This window comes from Macrotis lagotis, chromosome 1 (assembly GCF_037893015.1).
Source record: "Macrotis lagotis isolate mMagLag1 chromosome 1, bilby.v1.9.chrom.fasta, whole genome shotgun sequence".
In the NCBI taxonomy this organism is placed as follows: Eukaryota; Metazoa; Chordata; class Mammalia; order Peramelemorphia; family Peramelidae; genus Macrotis; species Macrotis lagotis.
The window spans coordinates 828,014,736-828,038,059 of record NC_133658.1 but is presented as its reverse complement, the minus strand read 5'-3'; the positions used below and the strand labels follow the sequence as shown (position 1 = coordinate 828,038,059).

The window sequence follows — 23,324 nt, the reverse complement described above, 5'->3', positions numbered from 1 at the left end:
TACTTAATGTTTGCCTCAGTTTCTTCAACTGTAAAAAAATGGGGATGATAACAGATCTTACTTTTCAGGATTGCTGTGAAGATCAAATGAGATGCTATTTGTAAAGTATAGAACATAGGCATTTAAATGCTTATTTCTTTCCTTTGGGTACAGTTTATTGTGCAATGTATGGAACCAGTCCATCAGTACATATATCTCAGACAGACACTGCTGAGAAGCAGAGAACTGGGCCCTAAAGAGAACTGGAAGAAAAGGATGGATTGCATTTATGAAATTAATAATTGGTTATAATGGCCCCATAACAAAGACATTTTTTAACCACAGTATTCATCCTGTGATGCTAAATTGCTTCAAGCTAAGTAGTCCCCATAATCTTTGAAGAATTAAAGTTGTAGTTTACTCAAAGGGTGATGAAAAGAGATAGGAGTATATGAGATGTCTATAACATATGAACACTGAAGGATTGTACAGGAAGAATGATGGCACAGATGCCATCAGAGAGGCATTTGTGACTGGAATAGAAATGGATCACATGGAATAAAGTTGAAGAATAATTGATTGGCAGCCTTTGTGCATCATTGCCATCCTTATAACATTAGGATATCTAGATATCTAGTGGCATCTAGAATCTTCTTAGGGAAGATTTAGAGGAAGAAGGGCATGGGTAAGAGTTGCCTTGAGGGGTTGGTTGGAAATTGAATCACTGAAGAGAGTGTTAATATTAATGAGATCACAGATCCAAGGAACTATTGAAATATCTCCCAATATTGTGTATATAGAACATCTGAAATAAGAGTCATAATCACTCAAAGGAGTTTGGCCTAATCACATAGGAAAAAACAAAATGGATGAAAATCCTCTTTTCTATACTATGATAGGCAATCATATATATGGCCAACCAAGCTGGGTTTATCAATGTCTGAATTTAATAAACTGAACAATAGGTGAAGTGTTCTGAAGTTCCTTCCTGTGAAAGGGTCCCTGAACTTGTCTTTTTTGATCCTGAAACAAAAACCCATAATTTTAAACTATTAATTCCTCTAATCACTTCCAAAGTCTTAGTCTAATGCACTATTAGGGTGTAGAGGTGATATAAGTTTTTAAAAGTTACAGTGGCAGGATGGAAACTCAGAAAGGTTCTACTGAGCTAGATTTGGGTATTTCACTGAAAACAGAGTGACTTGACTTCTCTAGAATTAGCATAGCTAAATCAGGGAAGGCTCATCTCTAGTAGGCTAGCTATAATGATTTCAATGGACATGGCAAACATACAAAAGAAAAATACTAAAAAAAATACTAAATGGCCTTCACTCTTGGGCAGTCCTTTTCTGTTTCTGCAGTGATGGTGTAGAATGGCAAAAAAGGAGAGATCTCAGTGCTTTGGAGTGAGTGAATAAGTGGATATATTATGGAAGGAATTGAACTGTTATCAATCTTGATTTTGCTGTCGAAAACAAAGTCAGGAGAAAGAAGAAAGCTGCAACTCAGTAGAAGGATGACTCAAATCATCCTTGGAGAGGCAAATAAAAAATTGAGTTCTGACTTTACAGCCCCAAATGTGTTGATGGAGGAGGTAGACCTAGCACGAAGAGCAAAGTTAGGAAATGCAGCTAGATAAGAAATCTGTACTGGAAGCCACACGGTGATGATGGTGCTGAAGTAGTGATTAATATAATAATTGAGTTAAGAAGAGATATAAAAGACATGGAAAAAATCCAGAACTTTATTAACACTGAAAAAAGGGAGACCACTAGAATTCTAATAACTACTGACCTTTAAACTGACTTTCCCACCTATATACAATTTTATAAAGATTGCCCATACTTGCATCAAAGGCATTATCAATGAAGATGTTAATGGGAAACAGGCTTTTGCAAAGCAATATTTCACAGTGGACCGCATCTTTACACTTTCACCAAGAGAGCTGAAAGTATACCAAAGTGTACGTCAAAATTACTCAAGATTTTTTCAATGACACAGTGATAGAGAAAACTTGTTCACTATATCTCTGGACTACTAATATTAGATGAGGCAGAAGACAGAGACAAATGCTTGCCAAAAGTATTCACCACTGTCCTTGAAGAGATCCAGTGTAGAATCTGCCTTGAAGGATTCCCTTGTTTTGATGGTGAGAAATCCAGTTGTTTCTTTCTGTAAAGGTCATTTGATATTATTGAAATTACATTAAACCATAGATCACTGCAGAACCTCAGGGATAAGATCTATGACCACTTAAAAGAGTTTATTTTAACCATCCACACTGAAAAAAACCAAGTGGATGAAAAGTACTTCTTGCTCAGATTTTGACACGTTAAATGAACAACATGCAGAGCTTTCCCTGTATCTGTACATGTTTGTCACACACATATATATTTATGTATGCATATATATATATACTCCAATATACACATATATATATACATACACATACTCAAACGCTGCAAATTTATTTAGTCTAGAATTAAATATGAAGAGAACAGACTGAATTGCTTCTGAGAAATAGCAAAGCTCCTTTAAAGACTTCAAACTTATTCTGGGAAAAAAAGCTAATCATTTATTCTACTGGTAGAATTATTAGCCATGAGTTGAGGAATATTATAGTCACAAAAGAATTTTAAAATGAATATTATTTAGTGAATAACTGAAATATGCATAGTGGAAGTAAGCATGCCCAAACAAATAAGAGAACTCAAAAATAACTAAAATAAGAAATTCCATTAAAAAAAGCTGGTTATAGAGAAAGCAAGCAATAATCAATACTTCGTTGTTATCCCTATAATGATAAGATACTTTAGATGGAAGCTCCTATAATGAATTTATGGAAGGACAAGGATAAGACTTATACAGATTGAGTATTCATGAATAAGTTCAGATCTGTATCACTGGAGGAAACGCACACACACACACATATGAAGAAGGAAGAGAGAAAACAAATATTTATTGATGCCTATTATGTGTGAGGGTGATTCAGAACAGTGAATTTAAAGACAGGAAGACCTGGATCTAAATCTGGATCTGACACTAACTGTATGGCTCTGGGCAAGTCATTTCATTTATTTGGCTCAATTTCCTCATCTATAAAATGAACTGGAGAAAGAAATGGCAAGCCACTTCAGTATCTTTGCCAAGAAAATATCCTACAGGATCACAAAGAGTCAGACATGACTGAATGACTAAGCAAAACATGTGCTAAATAAGTACTTTACATTTATCTCATTTAATTGTCACAGACTCATTTGAGTATTTTAATATTCTTCCAAAGATGTTTTTATAAGTTGATCATGAGTGAACATTACATCCTCCATTAAATCCAATTCTCCATGACCTCATTTGAGGTTTTCTTGGCAAAGATATGGAGGGATTTGCTATTTCCTTTTTCAGATCATTTTACAAATAAGGAATCTGAAACAAAGATAGTTAAGTGACTTGACCAGGGTCACACACTATGTGTCTGAGGCTGGATCTGAACTCGGGAAGATGAATCTTCTCTAGGCCAGGCCCCTCTATTGAGCCATCTTGCATCCTTGGAGGGTTTATCTGTTTCTACAAAACCATAGATCCATTGTAGTTTTCAAGAAACCTCTCCCAATAACCCAGAATTAACCAAATTCAATGCCGAAATTGGTTCAGGTGATTCTTGAGAGAAAATAGTAAGAAAAAGAAATGAGGTAAATACAATAGTGTGTATATTATGTTTAATGCAATACTATGTATATTTAAATCAAATATTTATAAATAGAATTATATTTTAAATATACTAAGAGAACTTTCTTTTTAACCAAACCCTCCAGTGAATGTTTTGTGAAGCAAATAATCAAGCTTGATTTTTCTATTTGATAAATTCTTATTTTCATTTATTATTTTCCTTAAAGTGTGTCACATTTATATAATGGAAAGCTTTTTAAGAGACAAGGGATTAGCAATATCGAATTACAGACCTTTGTATAGGAAAAGCTAGAGTGACTTATTCATGGTTATGCTAGGCTGAGGTTCCCAATCAGAATAACAGATGTTGACAGCACTTAGAGGCACAAATGCATGGTAAATCACTTTCAAGGGACACTGTTTACAAGGGAATGGACAATTGGATTCAGTCTGTAAGCTAGTTCATTTTAAAAGTGTATTATAGTTTAGGGCTTGTGTATATACAATTGTGCTTTTAAAATCCTTTTATTTTCCCTGCCCTTTCAGGACATTGAAAGAAAATTGGAACAAATCAGGCTACAGAGCAAACAGGGAAGAAAAATGCTAGAACAGAAATACAAGGTTAAGGTAAATAGGCATTGTTGTCGCTTTTTGACCATGGGTCTCCATCTTTATAGCTTAGTTTGTTTACAGGTTTGTTTGTTTGTTTTTTAACCATGTTATTATAGAATTGTCTCAGAGTTTGAAAGTATCTTTAAACTCTCTGTCTCTAAAGCGAATTGTCCTCAATTGTTATAAATATGAATTTCACTAGAATATTAAAAAGTAAAGGAATTTCTTTTTTTAATTTTTAGGGAGGAGTGAAGTTTGAAATAAATCTAAACAAATGTAATACTGATGAAAACACTAAGCAAGGGGAAGAGGTATGACTTTAATTATTATGCATTTTTGTTTTTTGTCTGTTAATCTTAAAAAGAATATTTTAGTAAATAATTTCCTGGAACAATACACAGGGAAAAACATATTATAAAAATTCTCATGAGGGGGTTTTATTGAAATATTTTTCTTCTTATTAAATCACATTTGGAATATTGTGTTCAGTTTGGGGTACCTCATTTGAGTAAGGGCATTTTCAAGATGGAGAATGTCCAGAGGAAAGAAACCAAAATGGCAGAGTTTTGAGATCATGCATTAGGATAACAGTTTGAAAAACCTGTGTTTTTTCCCCCTGGAGAAGAGAAGACTTGGGGGGAGGAAGTGTGGAAGAAGAAATCTGTCTAGTTTTTTAATATTAAGAAAATATTGGCGTGGCTAGGTGGCGCAGTGGATAAAGCACAGGCCCTGGAGTTCAAATCCAGTCTCAGACACTTAATAACTACCTGTGTGGCCTTGGGCAAGCCACTTAACCCCATTGCCTTGAAAAAAAAATTAAATAAATAAAAGTCCAAGATAAGAGCAACTTCAGCCCATCCCTCTCCCCCTCCTCCTGCTTCCTGCCTCTCAATCTTCCAAAGTGGGTACCCGACTTCAGTTCCATGAAGCAGATGGGATACCCTTTAACCAACCCCCTTTCTCCTGACTTCTCTCTGCACAGGAAGTGGGCAAGACTATAAAAGTTTGATCCACATCTCCACCCCACTCCCAACCCATGCTGGACTGGCATCACTGAGGTCAAGCCCATCCCATTTCTTAGGGTTTTTTCTTTTTTTTTTTTACAGTGATCCAAGACAATTCCAAATTCTTGCACTGAAAAGTGCTATCCCCATCCAGAGAAAGCACTGATGGAGGGTGAATACAGATTGAAGCATAATATTTTTCATTTTCTTTATTTTTCATGGTTTTTTCTTTTATAAAAGATTTCTTTTACAATATGACTAATACATATATTTTTAGAAAAAGACTGATTATACCATATTTATTTGAGAATTTCATCAAACTCTGAGGTTTTACAACAAAAATATCACCTCACCTATTTTTTGAGAAAATCTTCTTGAATGAATTCTGTCATTTGATTTCCTCCCCTAAATATATAGCTATTTTTTTTTAATAATGAGCTTTCTAATAAGATCAAATCAAAATATTTTAAGATGAATAATTGGTACTTTATATATTTATTTAAATCTTTGAGAAAATATCTCAGAACCCTATTTCTCTCATTGATCTTTTAAGACAAGGTACTATGACAGAGACAGGACTTGAACTCAGGGCTTTCTGACTCTATGGCTAGCTCTCTAATCACTATTGCATGCTACCTCTCTCAAATTTAGCCAAAGTAATCTTTAGGAGGAACAGTTAAAGGTCAATAGAAAAGTGTCTTGAGTAATGTTTGATTAAGATTTTGCTGCTTATTTGGAACTTATCTTTTCACCCAAGCTTCACATTCCACTGTTAAGATGAGATTGCCAATTCTATGGGCTAAAGCTAGTCTCCTTTCCTCCCTTACCACAATATTTGTGATGCATGTCATAGAGAATTGGATTATGTAGGAGTACAAATGTTTTCTTACTGTTTCCTGGGATCTTTGCTATGGTTTCTCTTAGAAATGAAACTGTATCTGAATATCATACTGGAATGCCTAAAAAAAAAAAAAAGACAAGGTTCCATGAATCTTAATTCCCCATCTGCTCTTGTCTAATTGAAGGGCAGGGAATGTTTCATTTCTGTCTTTGTAATCCCTGGTTTCTGGCACATGGTACCTAATAAATGTTAAATTGAACTGAACTCATTTCCTTAATAGTGGCAACCTCATTTATTCAACAGTCTACCTTAACACAAAGAGGAATGCTCTGAATAAATAATGGATGAATATTCTGATAAATAATATAAATTGAAAAAAAACAATTTCTATGTCATTCAATAGATATTTATTACTTTTTCCCTATGCATCTTACATGTGCTTCAAGTGCTAGGTGTGAGGAATAAAAAAGCAAAAACAGAATGATCCTTGCCTTCAAAAATACATTTCCCTGAGAAGATAAATATGAAAAGTAGAGAAGGAAGGGGGAAAAAGGAGAAAATCCAGTAAAGACTAGGAATCTTTGAGGAGGGAAAAACCACTAATAGTTAGAGGGATCAGGTAAGACTTCACAAAACAAATAGCTTCTGAATGAAACCTTAGGAGAAAATAAGTGTCCAGAAACAGAGACAAGGAGTGCATTCCAGTACCAAGAGATATGTGGGAATTCAGGGAGGGAAAAGGCAATGTGTTAAATTCAGAGATAGTCTGCCAAGGGGAGCAATGTAAAACAAAGCTGAAGAGGTTACTTGGAACCAGATTCTAGGTGGTCTTAATTGCTAGACTAAGGAATTTGTATTTTATCTATGAGCAATAAGAGTCACTTAAGATTTTTGAGTAGGGATTTTTATGCTCAGCTGTCTGCCCTTGGAAGATTATTTTGGCAATTGGGTCAGAGGACATATTGGAGTGTTGCAAAGTTATCAGTTAAAAAATGTTAACATTAAAAGCAAAATCTTAAAAATAGAACAATGACAGAAAATAAGGGTTAAATATGAAGTTTTATTCTCTAGAATAAGTTAATCTGTAGATGGAGGCCATTCTAATGGCTGAGGGAGGCCAGAAAACTTATACAGCATCAGTAGACAAATCCTTAAACTTCCCTGGAGACCATTCTATTATTTGATATCAAAAAGAACCATCCTTCTACAAGGCTCTCTTGCATGAGGGAGGTAATGTTTTTATGAGTTTGAGTACCAGGAGAGCAGGGCAACTAGGACACAATTCTTTTCTGGTCTAAGGAGGGCAAGACAAATCTTCTTTTCAAAGTCTCAAAGAGGACATTCCATTCCTTACAATAGTGAAGAAAATCAACCTTTAACCAGGAATATGTTGTAAAAATTTATAGTATTTATTCTTATTGCTATTATAACAGTTCAGGTGAGTGGTAATGGGGCCTGAACCAGGGTAGCCAGCCACATGAATGGAGAGAAGGGAATGAGTACCAAAAATATTAAAACAGACAGATAGTAGGACATTGTCAATTGATGAAGATTGTTTGGGAGACCACTTAACAAAACTCCTGGCAAGCAGCAAAATGTTTTAATACCTTATCTTATAATGGATGAATATTCTGATAAATAATATCCCCTTATTTAATCTCTGAATAGTCATGGCTGTTCATATGGATGGGAAATTTAAGTATTTCTAATTTGTGCTGATTTATGAGCTATGGATATTGATCAGGCTACTTAGAATCTCAGGTCTTTGATTTTCTCATCTGCATATTGTGGATAATGACACATGATGAGCTCTGTAAAATTGTTGTTGAGAGGAACACTTTATAAACCTTAATATCCCCTTATAAATGTGAGTTTTGATAATTATTCATTATGAATGTTTAATAAGCATTTACTGTCTTATACCATTGCAGCCCTCCTAATTAGTACCCCCTCTAGTCTCTCCCTTCTCCCATCCTTCCTCCATCTAGCTGGAGAAGGAGCATGCTTAAAACCCAGGTCTGACCTTCTCACTCCTCAGCTCAATAAATTTCAGCAGTTCTCTATTACCTCAGCATCAAATATAATCCTGTTTGGCATTGCAAGGTTTTCAAAGTCTGGCTCCAACCTTCCTCTCCAGGTTTAATATATGATATTTCTTTCTACTTTCCTTGGACTACCTTGTTGTTGTTCCTTATACAGGACCCTCCATCTCGCAGCTCCTGGTCTTTGTATTGCCTTTCCCCCATACCTGACATGCCATCTTTCCTCACTGACATCCCTTCAAATATTCTAGTTGTCTTTAAAGCTCCCCTCAAACTTTATTTTCTTCATAAAGTCCTCATTACTCCCATTGGTTGCTAGTGGTCTCTTCTGTAAAAATATCTATTTGAGTTTATATTATTATGTTTTGTACATACTTAGGTATGTATACATATGTGTATGTGTTTCTATATGTGTATATGTATATATATATATATATATATATATATATATATATATATGGAGAGAGAGAGAGAGAATCTCCCCTGTTAGACTTGAAACATTAAAGGGAGAAAATAATTTCATTTTTTTTCTATCTCTAAGTGTCTGGCACATAGCAGGCACTTAAATAATGCTTATTAACTGATTGATACTATGTGTCTAGTGATATAATGGGGAATGGAATTCACAATTTTTTCTGAATATTTGTTGTGTTTCTCATTAAACACTGATTTTCTTTTAGGAAATAGATGCACTGAATGAAACTTTGACTTTTGAGGATGGTATGAAGCTTAAGGAAAAGCAGTTTATGAATGAATATGAAGATAATATTGACCAAGCTTTGGAAAAAATAAATTGTTCAGAAGCAGGTATTCTGTTTTAGGAAAATACAGGCAAAAACTGGTAAAGACATGGACCCACTGAATACAATTCAATATACTGTAACAAAATTTTATTAATTCCTGAAGGAATTAATGTAATTTTCAGTGTATCTGACATTCTCCCATAAAAGAAAGTGTTTACTAGCCTTTAGGATATTCTATTCTGTTTGGGAACTCTAGAACCTAGAAAGCGTCTCTTATAAGCTCCAACAAAGAAAATTGTTTCTCATTTTGTCAAAACACTCTACAAGACATCTCAAAATAGGGAATGAGATCACAATTCTATTTTAATTGGTCTTCCCTCTCTTACAGCATCCCCCTCTAAGAATTGCCTAGTATGAAGTCTCACAGTCTTTCTTTTTGTTTTCTTCCTTCCTTCCTTCCTTCCTTCCTTCCTTCCTTCCTTCCTTCCTCCCTCCATTTCTTTCTTTCTTTCTTCCTTTCTTCCTTTCTTCCTTCCCTCCCTCCTTCCTTCCTTCCCTCCTTCCTTCCTTCCTTCCTTCCTTCCTTCCTTCCTTCCTTCTTTTCCTTTTCTTTTCTTTTCTTTTCTTTTCTTTTCTTTCTTTCTTTCTTTCTTTCTTTCTTTCTTTCTTTCTTTCTTTCTTTCTTTCTTTCTTTCTTTCTTTCTTTCTTTCTTTCTTTCTTTCTTCCCCTATCCTTTCTCTTTATTTTTTCTTTCTTCCTTTGGAGTTATATCACAACATGAAAGAACCCCTTCTGGGCTTCTAGTTAAAACCAAAGGTATAGGTCACTCTAGACACGTATAAGAAAAATTTCCTGAGATATTTCATTCTGATGATGCTAATCTTCTGGTCTGTAATCTATTATCATCCAGTTAATGCTAACAGCCACTTTCTGGAATATTCTCTCACTGGATTTTTTTCACATAAGTTCATACAAACCATAGAAGGACTGGCATAAAAACAGGTAACATTAACTTGAAAGGAGGTATAAAAGGATGAGTGTTTTCCAAATGGCAGTCCTCAAAAATCTGAAGCACTGTGGTCAGAAAAGAATTAGGCTTGGGCCGCTTAGCCCCAAGGACAAATCTAAGAGCAATGGATATCATTTAATAGGGAAACAAACTTAGACTACATAGAAACCTCTAATAAGTATTTGTTGACTAACATATAATAAAAACATTACTAACATTCAGAGCTCTCCAAAGATGGAATGGTCTGCCTCAGGAAATAGGGAGTTCCCCATAACTTGAGGTATACAAAAAAGAGGATTTGTAATTTGAATAGGAGTTAGATTAGATGACCTCTTGGGTTCAGTTCTCTTTCTGAGATTCAATGATTCTATATAATCATAGAAAACTTGAAATATAGAATTCATAAATGATCTGGGATCTGAGAGTATAAAACACACCTGAGATAAAGGAAGATGCTGGTGAAAATACAAAAATAAAATAGAGGAATGTAAGCCTATTTTCACATCCTAAATTGATATTTTTGATACAGATATAGTTTCATATTGAGTATTTCAGATGGAAACTATTGATAAATTTGAAATTTTTTCATGGAACTCCACATTCAGTGCAGAACATTAGTCTTCTTTGGAACATGATGTGGAAAACAATACTTTGGGAAGATGTTCTTTTCCTTTATAATGACAGCTTGGTGGTATAGTGGATGGAGCTCCAATCTTTGTGTTAGGAGAACCTGAGTTAAAAATCTGGCCTTAGATTCTTACTAACTAGGTGACCCTGGGCAAGTCACTTAACCCTGTTCAACTCAGTTCCTCATCTGCAAAATGAAATGGAGAAGAAAATGGCAAACTACTCTAGTTTGTTTGCCAAGAAATAGGACATGACTGAAATGATTCCACAGCAACAAAAACCTTTATAACATCTATAGATTCTATACTTTCTCCCAGAGGTAGCTTATACTTTCTTGTTTCTTTACTCTTAGAATATTTTCATTCAAATCCTTACTATACATTCAAATCTAATTTTTTTTTTTTAGGTTTTTGCAAGGCAATGGGGTTAAGTAGCTTGCCCAAGGCCACACAGCTAGGTAATTATTAAGTGTCTGAGCCTGGATTTGAACTCAGGTACTCCTGACTCTAGGGCCGGTGCTCTATCCACTGTGCTACCTAGCAGCCCCTCAAATCTAATTTTTTTAACCTCTCCTTTAAATTCCAAAAATTTCTTCTGCCTTGGAGGACTCATTTATTAAAGATGGAATGTACCCAAGGACTTTGTATTTTTGGAAAAAATGCCTTTGGAACTAAAACCATATTGAGCACTTAATTCTGTTGATTCATACAGATGAAATCTTTCCACTTAGGTTTAATCACAGCACCTGTTCATTTTTAAAAAATTCTTATTAATCAATCCACAAGGATTCATTAAGTACTGTATTCATTCATTATGTGGGTTAGCCATAGCAGTTAACCATAGTAAACCACGTGCTGTTTTATTTGTATTTACATGTAACCCAGGGCTTCACAACTGCCTCTGAGATCCCTAGCTACCTTGATATCATTGTGGTATTTTGGTCTAAATTATGCTAACATAGATCAGGTTCCCATTCTATTGACATTTTCTAGTCACAAATCATGTTGGACTAAAAAAAAAATCAAACAGCAGTGAATTTAATGAAAACAGAAAGGCAAGATAATTTATATAGGAAAATAAATAGGCAATAGAAACAGAGAAAACCTCTTATACAAAATGAGTGTAGTTCAGTCATTTCAGACTCTTTTAAGGTTTTCTTAGCAAAGATCCTAGAGTGGTTTCCCTACTTCCTTCTCCAGCTCACGTTTTTTTTTTTTTTTTAGGTTTTTACAAGGCAATGGGTTTAAGTGGCTTGCCTAAGGCCACACAGCCAAGTAATTATTAAGTGTCTGAGATTGGATTTGAACTCAGGTACTGCTGACTCCAGGGCCTGTGTTCTATCCACTGAGCCATCTAGATACCCCTCCAGCTCACTTTATAGATAAGCAAACTGAGACAAACAGGGTTAAGTGACTTACCCAGGATCACACAGGTAAGTAAGATTATGAAGCCAGATTTGAACTTGGAAAGATGAATTTTTCTGATTCTCAGTCAAATGTTCTTCTCCAAAACACCCCTGAGAATAAGAAAAAGAGATGCTTGTCTCCATCTTCTCTCATTTTGGTTATGGTAGTCAGTGTGGAGATTTGTGGATTAATTTCAAGGACATCTTAATAGTTTTTGGCTCCAGGGTTATCAGGATTGTTAGGATTTTGGGGTTCAAGAATGCTATGGTTAGGGGCAGCTAGGTGGCGCAGTGGATAGAGCACCAGCCCTGGAGTCAGGAGTACCTGAGTTCAAATCCAATCTCAGACACTTAATAATTACCTAGCTGTGTGTGTGGCCTTGGGCAAGCCACTTAACCCCACTGCCTTGCAAAAAAACTTAAAAAAAAAAGAATGCTATGGCTGCCTGGCCCTAATGGCCACTCTTCTGTCCCTAGATATGAACAAAGGTCTTCTTCCTTCTCCTTGCTCTAGCCAAAGGCTCTTTTTACAGTCAAAAAGTAGTTGGCCCTACCTCTCAGTTCTATCAACTTTTCAGTCTCTGTGGATGACCATTCCCATATCCTCTACTAGGAATTACCATCAACACTTTCTCTTCTGAGACTTAGAAGTAGCTTAGTGGATAAGGTTTTAGATCTGACAACTGGACAGTCTGGTCCAAGTGCTTCAGATTCAAGTGCTTGAACCTGAAGTCAAAAACTTGGTTCAAATCCAGCTTCAAATACTAATTGTGTGACTCTGGGCAAATCACTTAATCTCTGCTTCAATTTCCTCATATGTGAAATGGAGATGATAATACCTACTCTCCAGGATTTTTGTGAGGATCAAATGAGATAATATTTGTAATGCACTTTGTAAATCTTAAAGTGCTGGCTAAATTTTATCCCTTGTTGTTACAATTGTTCTACCTAACCAGTAGCTTTTAAGGCAATCTACTTGCATCCCAGTCACCAGTCTCATAGAATATCCTATGGATATTACTCCAATGGAGGTTCCCTTGCTTAAGCCATATTGGCAACTGAGATTGAACTGGAATCAGCTTTTATGGACAGATCCTTGTGATGTATAGTAAAATTAAAGTAGACCTATTTCTGACTTCTGGTTTGTCCAACTCTTGGAAGGGCTTCCAGTTGTTTTTTTTTTTTTTTTTTTAACACATCACAAGATAGGCAAACCCACAGTTTGGCTACCTCTGAATTATTTCATTATTTTCCCGTTTCAGCTGTTCACAAACAGGATGTCATTACTGGAGAAAAGAGGCGGCACTGGAGTGTTCGAGTTCCTCAGACACTGTTACATATGATAGAGGAAGCAGACATCACTTCAACCTACTCTACCACCACTGGAGGTGAGTCCAGTGGCTTACAGGATGGTGTCATCCACGTCACCAAGAGAAGCTGAACTACTTTCCACTTGTGTCATGAGAGGGCATTTGATTGTTTCTCTTTTACAGAAGAGTTCTTAGGGACTTTGATCGAAAATAATGAAAAAACCTGACCTATAGAAAGAAGCTAGATTTGGATCTATGAATTATTTTCATATTTTGTTAGCCATATTTCAATATATTTGGTTTCCTTCATAATCCTATGCATTTTATTTTGTGCATTTAAAAACATTATTCTGAGAAGGGAGCTATAGGTTTCACAGACTGCCCAAGGGGTCCATGGCATAAAAACTGTTCAGAACACTTGATCTGAGGGGTTTTATCTAGCACATAATGCTCACCGGGGGAAACACAAGAAATAGGCCTAAAAGGTAAAAGAAGGAGGTTTCATATAAGAAGATATAAAACTGTGGATTTAGAAATGAAAGAGACTTCAGAGGCTGTTGAATTGAACCCCCTTTGTAAACGAGAAAATGAGTCAAAGAGAAGCAATTTAATAATAATCATGGTACAAAGTATTTTGCAAATATTACCTCATTTGATCCTCACAACAACCTTGAGAGGTAAGATGCTATTATTATTATTCTCTTTTTACAGGTGAGGAAACTGAGGCAAACAGCAATTAAATGATGTACCCATCTCTCTCTCCTTCTCTCTCTCTCTCTCTCTCTCTCTCTCTGTGTGTGTGTGTGTGTGTCTATCTCTCTGTCTGTTCTCTCTCTGTCTGTCTCTCTCAGAGTGCATTCAGTATGATATATATAATGAACTCTGAATCCAGACACCTAGATTGTAATTCCCATTCTATCTTGTATTAGCTGTATGATCCTGAGCAAGTAATTTGACTTTTCTTTATATGTAACATGATAATAATAATGCAAAGATGATCTCACAGACTTGTGATAAAGTACTCTATAATGAGTAGAGGACTGGAGCAGAGTATGAATCCGCAATCCTGGCCATTCCTTAGCAGGTATCTGCTTTTGTACAGCCTGGATCATGGATTCATGTTTTGCTCCAGTCCTCTTCAGTAATGCTATATATATATATATATGTATGTATATATGAACTATTATTATCATCTTAATCCTCAAAATGACTCAAATTGTCCAAGACAGATTATTGATCTCCCTCATCTTAAATTTTGCATAAAAAATTAGAGTGGAAAGGGATATTAGTAATAATCCAGTCCAATGTGCTCATTTTGCACATAAAGAAACTGAAGTCCAGAGAGTTCCTTCAACCTGTCCAAAGTCACCCAAGGCAGTTGGTGACAGAAGAAGGGCAAACCCTAGGTTATCTGACCCTGGTCTTGTTCTAGTGATCTTTCTACCACAGTATACTGTACCTCTAAGTCTTCCAGAGAAAATTTGTTAGATTGTTTTGGTGATTTTCTATATCTCAAGAATCAAGATGGTATGTCAGGTAGGCAGCAAGACTTGAAATCAAGAAAACCTGGTTTAAAATTCGGTCTCAGACCCTTTATAGCAAGCTGAGCCTGGAGTCAGGAAGACCTGAGTTCAAAATAGAATTCAGACACTTACTAGCTGAAGAACCTTGAGCACATCATTTTATTGCTATCTGCCTCAGTTTCCTCATCTGTAAAAAAGAAGATAAAAACAGTATCTTACCTCTCAAAGTTGTGAGGATCAAATGAGATAATATTTACAAAGTGCTTTGTGATATGCCTTATTACATCACTTTCTCATTTACAAAATAAGGGGGGTTCAATTCAACAGCCTCTGAAGTCTCTTTCATCTCTAAATCTACAATTTTATATTTTCTTATATGAAACCTCTTCCTCTTACCTTTTAGGCCTATTTCTTGTGTTTCCCCCAATGAGCATTATGTGCCATTCCATAGATAGTATCATTTCACATATTGAGCATCATCACTTTATTTCTAGGGTTTCTTATTACAGTGTGCACTTAGGGAGGAGTTGTATATTTTACATATATAACATAAAAAAGTTTTTAAGACTGGAAAATGAGTGGTTAGAAAAAAATTGTTAACTATAGTCAAGCAAAATAACTTGAATTATTGATTGGCTAATATTTCATACTACAGTGAAACTTAACATCCACCTCTAGGTAAAATAACTGGGAAAAAAGAATCTTAAGAATAGATCAAAGATTTATAATTCTGTGGATATAGGTATTTCCTTCTCTGGTATAGTTCTCAAACTTCTATGCCTTAGGAAATGGTCTGAGTTGTTTTGACTGATAAATCTATCACCCCTTTATCAATCTGGGAAGGGAACAGTGTACTGAAGTAGAAAGACTACTATATTTGAGTCCAAGAGACCTGTGTTCACAGGTCAGCTCTATAACTTTCCTCCCTTGGTGACCTGGAGCAAGTCATTTAACTTTTCTGAAACTTGGAGCCTTCATCTTTTAAAATAAGGTGGGGAGAGGGGAGTTGGAATAGAAAAACCTCTAAAAATCACTTCCAAACAACTTATAAACATGTATTAAGTCCCTAAAATGTGCCAGGCAGTCTACTAGTATTTTTTTTAAAACCTTTGACCTCAAAGAATTTACATTTTATTAAGGGGAAACAACACATATACTTTTTTTTTTGCTGGCTTTTATAAGGCAATGGAATTAAGTGACTTGCCCAAGGTCACGCAGCTAGGTCATTATTAAGTGTCTGCGACTGAATTTGAACTCAGGTCCTCCTGATTCCCTGGCCATATGCTCTATCTGTTGTGCCACCTGGCTGCCCTGCCTCCCCAGGGTCTACTCAATGTTGACAATACAAACATCAAAGTGAGAGACTTCTTGACCTCATGGAGCTTACATCTTAGCAATAAATCTATGATCCTGTGCTTCTGTGAACTTAGCTAGGATGGTTCTTGGACAAGAGTTACCAGATTGTGACCATTATCGAACTCATAATCCAATCCTCTGTGGTTTGTAGGACTTGTCAGAACTTAACACTGTTAATGTGGCCCTTAAGAACTCAGGTTCAAATAAGACATTGGAATAGGATTTCAGGAGAGGTTAGAGAAATTATACAATTTATTTCTGATTTCTAAGTCAAAGAAATAAGCTAGGAAGAAATAAATCTAGTTTAAAATTTAAATTTGATAAAAGTTTTCATAATAAAAAAATTAAATTTATAATGCAAAAATGCATACATTACTCTGTGTGTGTGACTTTCACCAAATCAATTTATTTCCCTGAACTTGGTTTCCTAGTCTGTAAAATAAGGAAACTGAACCAAATATTCTCTAAAGACCTTTTCCAGTTCAAACATTTTGTAATTCTATTAAAAAGAAAAAAAATCATTTTAATTTTTTTTCCTATTAACACTTCTTCCAGTTGGCCAGGTCATTATAACTGAAGATGCTTCAGAAAATAGGAAACAGTGGAAACAGGAATCACCAGAGACCCTAATGAATATGTTAGCAGCAGCAGAGCTGGCCAGTGACTCCTTTTCTGCAAATGAACAAGAGTATGGTATGGAGTTTATTATTAAGATCATAATTGTCTCTCTGAACTTTGGCAAGACACCTGTGAGAACAATAAGGTGATTTTGGGGGGGGGCATTGCAAGGCAATGGGGTTAAGTGACTTGCCCAAGGTCACACAGCTAAAAGTATTAAGTGTCTGAGGCTGAATTTGAACCTCCTGACTCCAAGGCCAGTAATAAGGTGATTTAAAAAAAATCTATGAGAAATGAGTGGCAAAGTTTTTAACATTTCTAGAAATTTCCTTTGCTGAGCATTGTACAATAGACTTATGGATTTACAAGAAGGTGGGTTTGTTTTCTTTTTGTCTAGTGGGATAGGTAGAACTGGTAACTTTATATTTGATAACTTGGAGCTCACTTGGTATTCTGAGTCACTGAGCAATCTCTAATTACTTTCCAATGGGCAAAGTAACTCTATTGTGATGTTCTAAAGAGCTTTTATTTAACACTTCAATTTATTTTGAGGAAAGCAATTCTTCCTTTCCAGTGTTTACAGAAAATCCATCTAACAATGAGAGATTGATTCCTACTCTAGTACTGCTCACATCAAACAGATAAACTAGTAAACAAAGAACCTGTGATTCAGGGTCCTAGGCTTATGGTCTGAGTTCAATCTAAATGACCTGTGGTAAAAATCTTACTGGGAACTTTAAAATCTGGTTTGTGTCTAGATGTTTACAAATATAAGTAAAGGGACCCCACCTCCAATAATTACTTGCAGGTATGATATCAGATACTGGCATTTCAGATATAAGATAACTTATTTGAACAGATTGATTGATATGCATAATACACAAAGGATTCACAGTAGCTGCTAAACAAGTGAAATTTCTAAGGTATTGATTCTGGGTTCTTTCTTCTAAGCAGTTTCTGTTTTATTAACTTATAGATCTTGACCATCCCCTCCATCCTTCTTTTGTCGTTGTGTCTCACTCTTAGAAACTCCATTTCCTCTAAATAATAAAGAGGCTATTGCCTCATTAGAGGAATTTTCTACCAGATTGTGCAATTTGTTACAAACTTTTGCTCTTCACTTGGTAATTTTTCCTCCATTTGCTTCAAAATCTCCCCTCTGGATCCATGTTCTCCTACTCTTCTGGGTGGCAGTTATCCCCAGAAGCTCCAGTTCCCCTTATCATGAGGCAGAGTGAGTTGTCATTCTAAGTATCAGATCCTTTAGATTTAACCCATAGTTAAGATCCTCATCTCCTTTTATAGAATATCTCTCTTCTCCCATGGTAGTATTCATCACTGTTACCTCCTCCTACCATTAAAGCCAGATTTCCCCCCTTCCTCCCCTTGCCCCCTTTTACCTCATCACTCAATCTCCTGGAGGCTCTTCACCAGAGAGACTAAAGAAGTTATTTGCCTTTTGCTGTTAGCCTTTGACTTGAATGTTGTTTAGTCATTGAGTTGTATCTGACTTTTTGTGACCCTGTGAATCCTACTGGTGATGGATTTTCTTAGAAAGGATAATGGAGTAGTTTGCCATTCTTTCTCCAGTGGATTAAGGCAAACAGGTTAAATGACTTGCCCAAGATCATACAGCTAATAAATGACTTGCCCAAGATCATACAGCTAATAAATGTCTGAGATGAAAGAAATGATTATTATTCTCTTATTTTAATAATCAGTTATTGAATTAGGACTAAAGTATTTTCCCCTTCTTTTCTTTATTTATAAATCAGCCCCTGTAGGTTATTCAGGTAGCCTGTGAAGTTCAGGATTCATAATGAGATGAAATCTTGGGCTAAACTGACCTGGCGAAACTAGAAAATTCATAGAAATTATAGTTTAGGTGAATTGATGTATTTTAGTCCACTATGTTTTACTCAGGCCAGGGTAAAAGTGAATTCTCTCTTTTGTCTAGATGACCGTAAATTAGGTTATATGGCTATAGATCAGTCTCTTTGATCAAGTGATCAAAGTGATCAAAGTGAGTGATCAAAGCCATGACTCCTAGCATTCATTAGAATAAGCCCACTTCTCATTATAGTTTTCCTTCTCCTATTACTTGTTAATCAATCAGAGTTGATTGGCACTCTCAGGCAACACTCAATTTACCAAAGGCATATATAAACATTGAGTGCTTTCCAGGAAGATTCTTTGGCATTTAAGAGTGCCACTGACCCCTTTAATTAATTCTTGCTAGCATGATCAATAAAATGATTAATTACTCAGAAATTATGTTTCTCAAACTTTTATATGTCACAAGGGTCTGTTTTGAACTCAGGTCTTCCTGACTCCAGATACAGCATACTGCTGAGCTACCTAACTGCCTCCTTTGTCTTGATTTAGGGTTTATGAGTTATTCCATCAATGTTTTTCCTTCCCTCTCCACTTTGTTGCAACCTCCCATTCTGTAATTTAATCTCACAATAAACATTGATTCACCTATTGGGGATTATTGTGAGATTTCAGGCTATGCTGTTTTAGATCTTTTTCTCCACCACAATTTCTATTGAATCTCTGCTTTCCATCCTTTTCTCTTTGTGTGAGTTTACAAAGAAATCTCTCATTTGTTTCTCTGTTGTTATTTTGTTGATGCTGCTGTAATCCTTGGATCCTCTATTTGTTTACTTTTTTTAATTTCTGTTGTCTGATGGATGAGAAGCAAATAATTCCATCAGGTTTGATTTTATTTTTAGGAATGCTTAGAATATCTCTTTTTAACTGAATAACCATCATTTTTTCATTAATAGGTAAACTCAGATCCACAGGGTTGGTTATCTTAAGTTTTATCTTGAGCTTCTTTGTACTATAAAGACATTATTCCATTCCCAACTATGGTTTTTGTAGGTCTTGCATTATTCAATTTTTCCCTTTCTATTTGAAGATATTTTCATTACTTGCAGAATTTGTTATTTTTCAGTATCATTGTTAAATTTTATTATTATGGATACTGAAGTTTGCAGTAGCATTTGTTTTTTGTTAGTTTGAAGGCAATCTGTAAATTCTTTCAATTGACACTTTGTTTTCTATTTTCAGAAGTTCCAGGGGGTTTTGTGTATTATTTTTTGCATTAAAGTGTGCTGTTTTTTTTGACTTGTAGAGTTCTTCTGAGAAACTTATTATATTTTAAGTTCTCTTCTTATTGTCACTCTCAATCAGTAGCAATGCTCCCACCATGAAGAACACTGATAAAGTTAAAGAAAAATTTTATGGAGACCCTTATTGTCAGTGTACCAAAAAAGGACAAGCTTATAATTCCAGGTGACTTTAATGCTTGAGTAGGCTCAAATAACCAAACATGGCAGGGAATCCTTGGGAAGAATGGGATTGGAAACAGAACAGCAGTAGACACCTACTACTGAAGACTTCATCTCATGACCTTCTCATCACAAACACTATCTTCCATTTACCTAACTAATCAAGCTTCCTAGATGCACCTTCTTAGAAAGCATTGGCATCTATAGACTATGTGATTGTAAGAAGAGACAGACAGGATATGAGAATAACAAAGGCAAGTGTGATACAGAGTGCTGGACTGATCACAGACTCATCCTCTCTAAGCTAAATATTCAAATTCAATCAAAGTGATGGCCCCAAGGCAAAATGACTACTAGAAGAATTAATGTCAAGAGATTAGAATGTCTCTCTGATGGGGAACTGAATCAATAGGCCATTGGCAACAATGAAGCAGAAAAGAGTGGCCAGCCTTCAGAGATCTGGTCTACAGCACTGCATTTGCTCATCTGGGCCAGAGCACTCACGGACAGCAAGACTGGTTTGATGAAAATGATGGGGAAATACAGAAGCTGCTAAATGAAAACCTTTACAGGATTTACCAGCATGATAGTTCATCTGTTTCTAAGAAGGCAGCATTTAGGGGGCAGCTAGGTGGCGCAGTGGATAGAGCATCAGTCCTGCAGTCAGGAGTACCTGGGTTCAAATCCAGCCTCAGACGCTTAATAATGACCTAGCCGTGTGGCTTTGGACAAACTACTTAACCCTGTTTGCCTTGCAAAAAAAAAAACAGCCTAAAAAAAGGCAGCATTTAATTCTATCAGAAGTAAAGTACAAGCAAAACTTAAAGAGATGCAGGACTCTTGGCTCAGTAAATAGGAAGATGAAATTCAGTTTTATGCAGATAGTAACAAACCAAAATGCTTTTATTATGCTCTGAAGGCTATTTATGGGCCAAAGACATATGGTGTATCTCAGCTACTCAGTGCTGATGGGTTCACATTGATAATGTTAGGGAGATGATCTGAGAGATGGGCTGAACATCTCCATAGTGTTCTTTCTTTTTTTTTTTTTAGATTTTTCAAGGCTATGAGGTTAAGTGGCTTGCCCAAGGCCACACGGCTAGGTCATTATTAAGCGTCTGAGACTGGACTTGAACCCAGGTACTCCTGACTCCAAGGCCGGTGCTCTATTCACTGCGCCACCTAGCCGCCCCTTATAGTGTTCTTAATAGACCATCTTCAATCAATGCAGAAGCCATTTACTGTTTACCTCAAGTTGCAGTCAATCAGTCCTGAGCTGAAGTTCCAATTGAAGAAGAGGTTTTGAATGCCATTAGATTAAAGTGGCAAAGCACCTGTTGCTAATTCTTTTCCAGCTGAGATCTACCAGGGGTGGGGGGGAGTCTATTGCTCAACCAAAAACTGACTAAAATTTTCCAGGTTATATGGCATGAAGAAGTTATCCTCCAAGAATTCAGGGATGCTTCTACTGTCCACCTCTATAAAAATAAAAGGAATAGTTTGTCCTATGACAATCATAGGGGTACTTCTCTTTTAGTCATTGCTGGTAAGATGCTTGCCAGAGGCCTTCTCAATGGGCTGATTCTTCATCTGGAAGATGGTCACCTCCCCAAGAGCCAATGTGGCTTCAGAAATGGTTGAGGAACAGTTGATATAATGTTTGATGCCTGACAACTTCAGGGAAAAATGCCAGGAACAGAACAGAGCTCTGCATACATCATTTATAGATCTGACTAAGGCCTTTGATACTATAAATTGTGAGGGTTTATGGAAAATTATGTCAAAATTTGGTTGCCCAGAGAAGTGCATCAGTATTGTATGTCAGTTCCATGAAAGCATACATGCCCAGGTAATGGATTGTGGACCAATGCTCTTGAGATTTCCCAGGCACCAATGGAGTGAAACAAGAATGTGTCCTTGCTCCCATACTTTTTAGTATGATGTTTTCAGTCATGTTATCAAACACAGTCACTGAGTATGAACATGTCCTCAGGGTTGGCTACTGCACTGATGGCAAATTCTTCAGCTTGAAAAGGTTACAAGCAAGACCAAAATGGAGAGTGTCAGTGCATGATCTTCCGTTTGCAGATGATTGTATACTCAATGCAGCCTCTGAAACTGAGATGCAACAAAGTATGGATTGATTCTCTGCAACTTGTGCTAATTTTGGCCTAATAACATCAAAATAACACAGGTGTTCCATCAGCCAGCACCATACCTTCCATATGTGGAATCATAAATTACAGCAAATAGAGAAATTTTGAATACTGTGGAGTTCACTTACCTTGGCAGTGTCCTTTCCAGGGAGATACACATTGACAATGAAGTTGATACTTGCATTGCCAGAGCCAGCTCAGTATTTGGGATGCTCTGAAAGCGTGGGAGAGAATTGGTATTAGACTGACCTCCAAACTGAAGGTCTCCAGTTGTTATGCTGACCTCATTGCTATATGCCTGTGAAACCTGGACAGTCTACTAGCACCAGGTCAGGAAACTAAATCACACTCCACTTAAATTATCTTAAGATGATTCTGAAGATCACCTGGCAGAATATAGCAGACACTAAGGTCCTTTCCTGAAGTGAAACTGCCTAGCATTCTAATATTACTTCAGAGAGTTCAGCTACACTGGGCTGGATGCATTAGTAGAATGCCAGATGTACACTTGCCAAAAAGACTATTTTATGGAGAAATATGTACTTTAGTCTGTGTTCAGATTTCAATGGCTCTCTCTCTCTCTCCTTGAGGTTTCCCATCTTCTGGGGTGGGGGGAAGGGGTTTATGTTTATTCTTATGTTTACTCTTATAACATTCAATTTACATCAATGTATGGCATGGAAATAATGTAGAGACTGTCAGACAGGCGAGGGGGGAGGGAAGGGAAGGGGGGGGGAAATTGTAGAATTCAGAGCCTTGCAAAAAAAAAATGATAGGTACATATAACTGTAAAACAAATAAAATGTTAAAAAAAAAAAAGGAGGGGCAGCTAGGTGGCGCAGTGGATAGAGCACTGGCCCTGGAGTCAGGAGTACCTGAGTTCAAATCCGGCCTCAGACACATAATAATTACCTAGCTGTATGGCCTTGGGCAAGCCACTTAACCCCATTTGCCTTGCAAAAAAAAACAACCTAAAAAAAAAATAAGGGTCTGGGGGGGGAAAAAAAATTTCCCTTCTGGATTCATCATTCCAGGTGTTGATGGTTGTAACAGCTGCCCATAAAATGACTTAATCAATAACCCTGCATCTTCATATGGACAATAGTCACTGACAATTTCTCTAAAGGCATTTTGAT

At 36.3% G+C, this 23,324-nt stretch overlaps 1 protein-coding gene across 6 annotated transcripts in view; it reads left to right on the top strand.

Annotated features, from left to right (window-relative positions):
* Window positions 1–23,324, top strand: part of NEK5 (NIMA related kinase 5) — a 118,037-nt gene that overhangs the window by 79,188 nt on the left and 15,525 nt on the right. For 4 of the 6 annotated variants that reach the window (XM_074217199.1, XM_074217197.1, XM_074217200.1 and 1 more), the window contains 6 exons: window positions 4,192–4,272; window positions 4,500–4,568; window positions 8,825–8,951; window positions 11,748–11,798; window positions 13,192–13,317; window positions 16,674–16,811. In XM_074217199.1, the coding sequence (XP_074073300.1) occupies window positions 4,192–4,272; window positions 4,500–4,568; window positions 8,825–8,951; window positions 11,748–11,798; window positions 13,192–13,317; window positions 16,674–16,811 (592 nt within the window). The remainder of the gene's footprint in view (window positions 1–4,191; window positions 4,273–4,499; window positions 4,569–8,824; window positions 8,952–11,747; window positions 11,799–13,191; window positions 13,318–16,673; window positions 16,812–23,324) is intronic. The other 2 variants (XM_074217198.1, XM_074217202.1) reach the window with 1 other exon arrangement.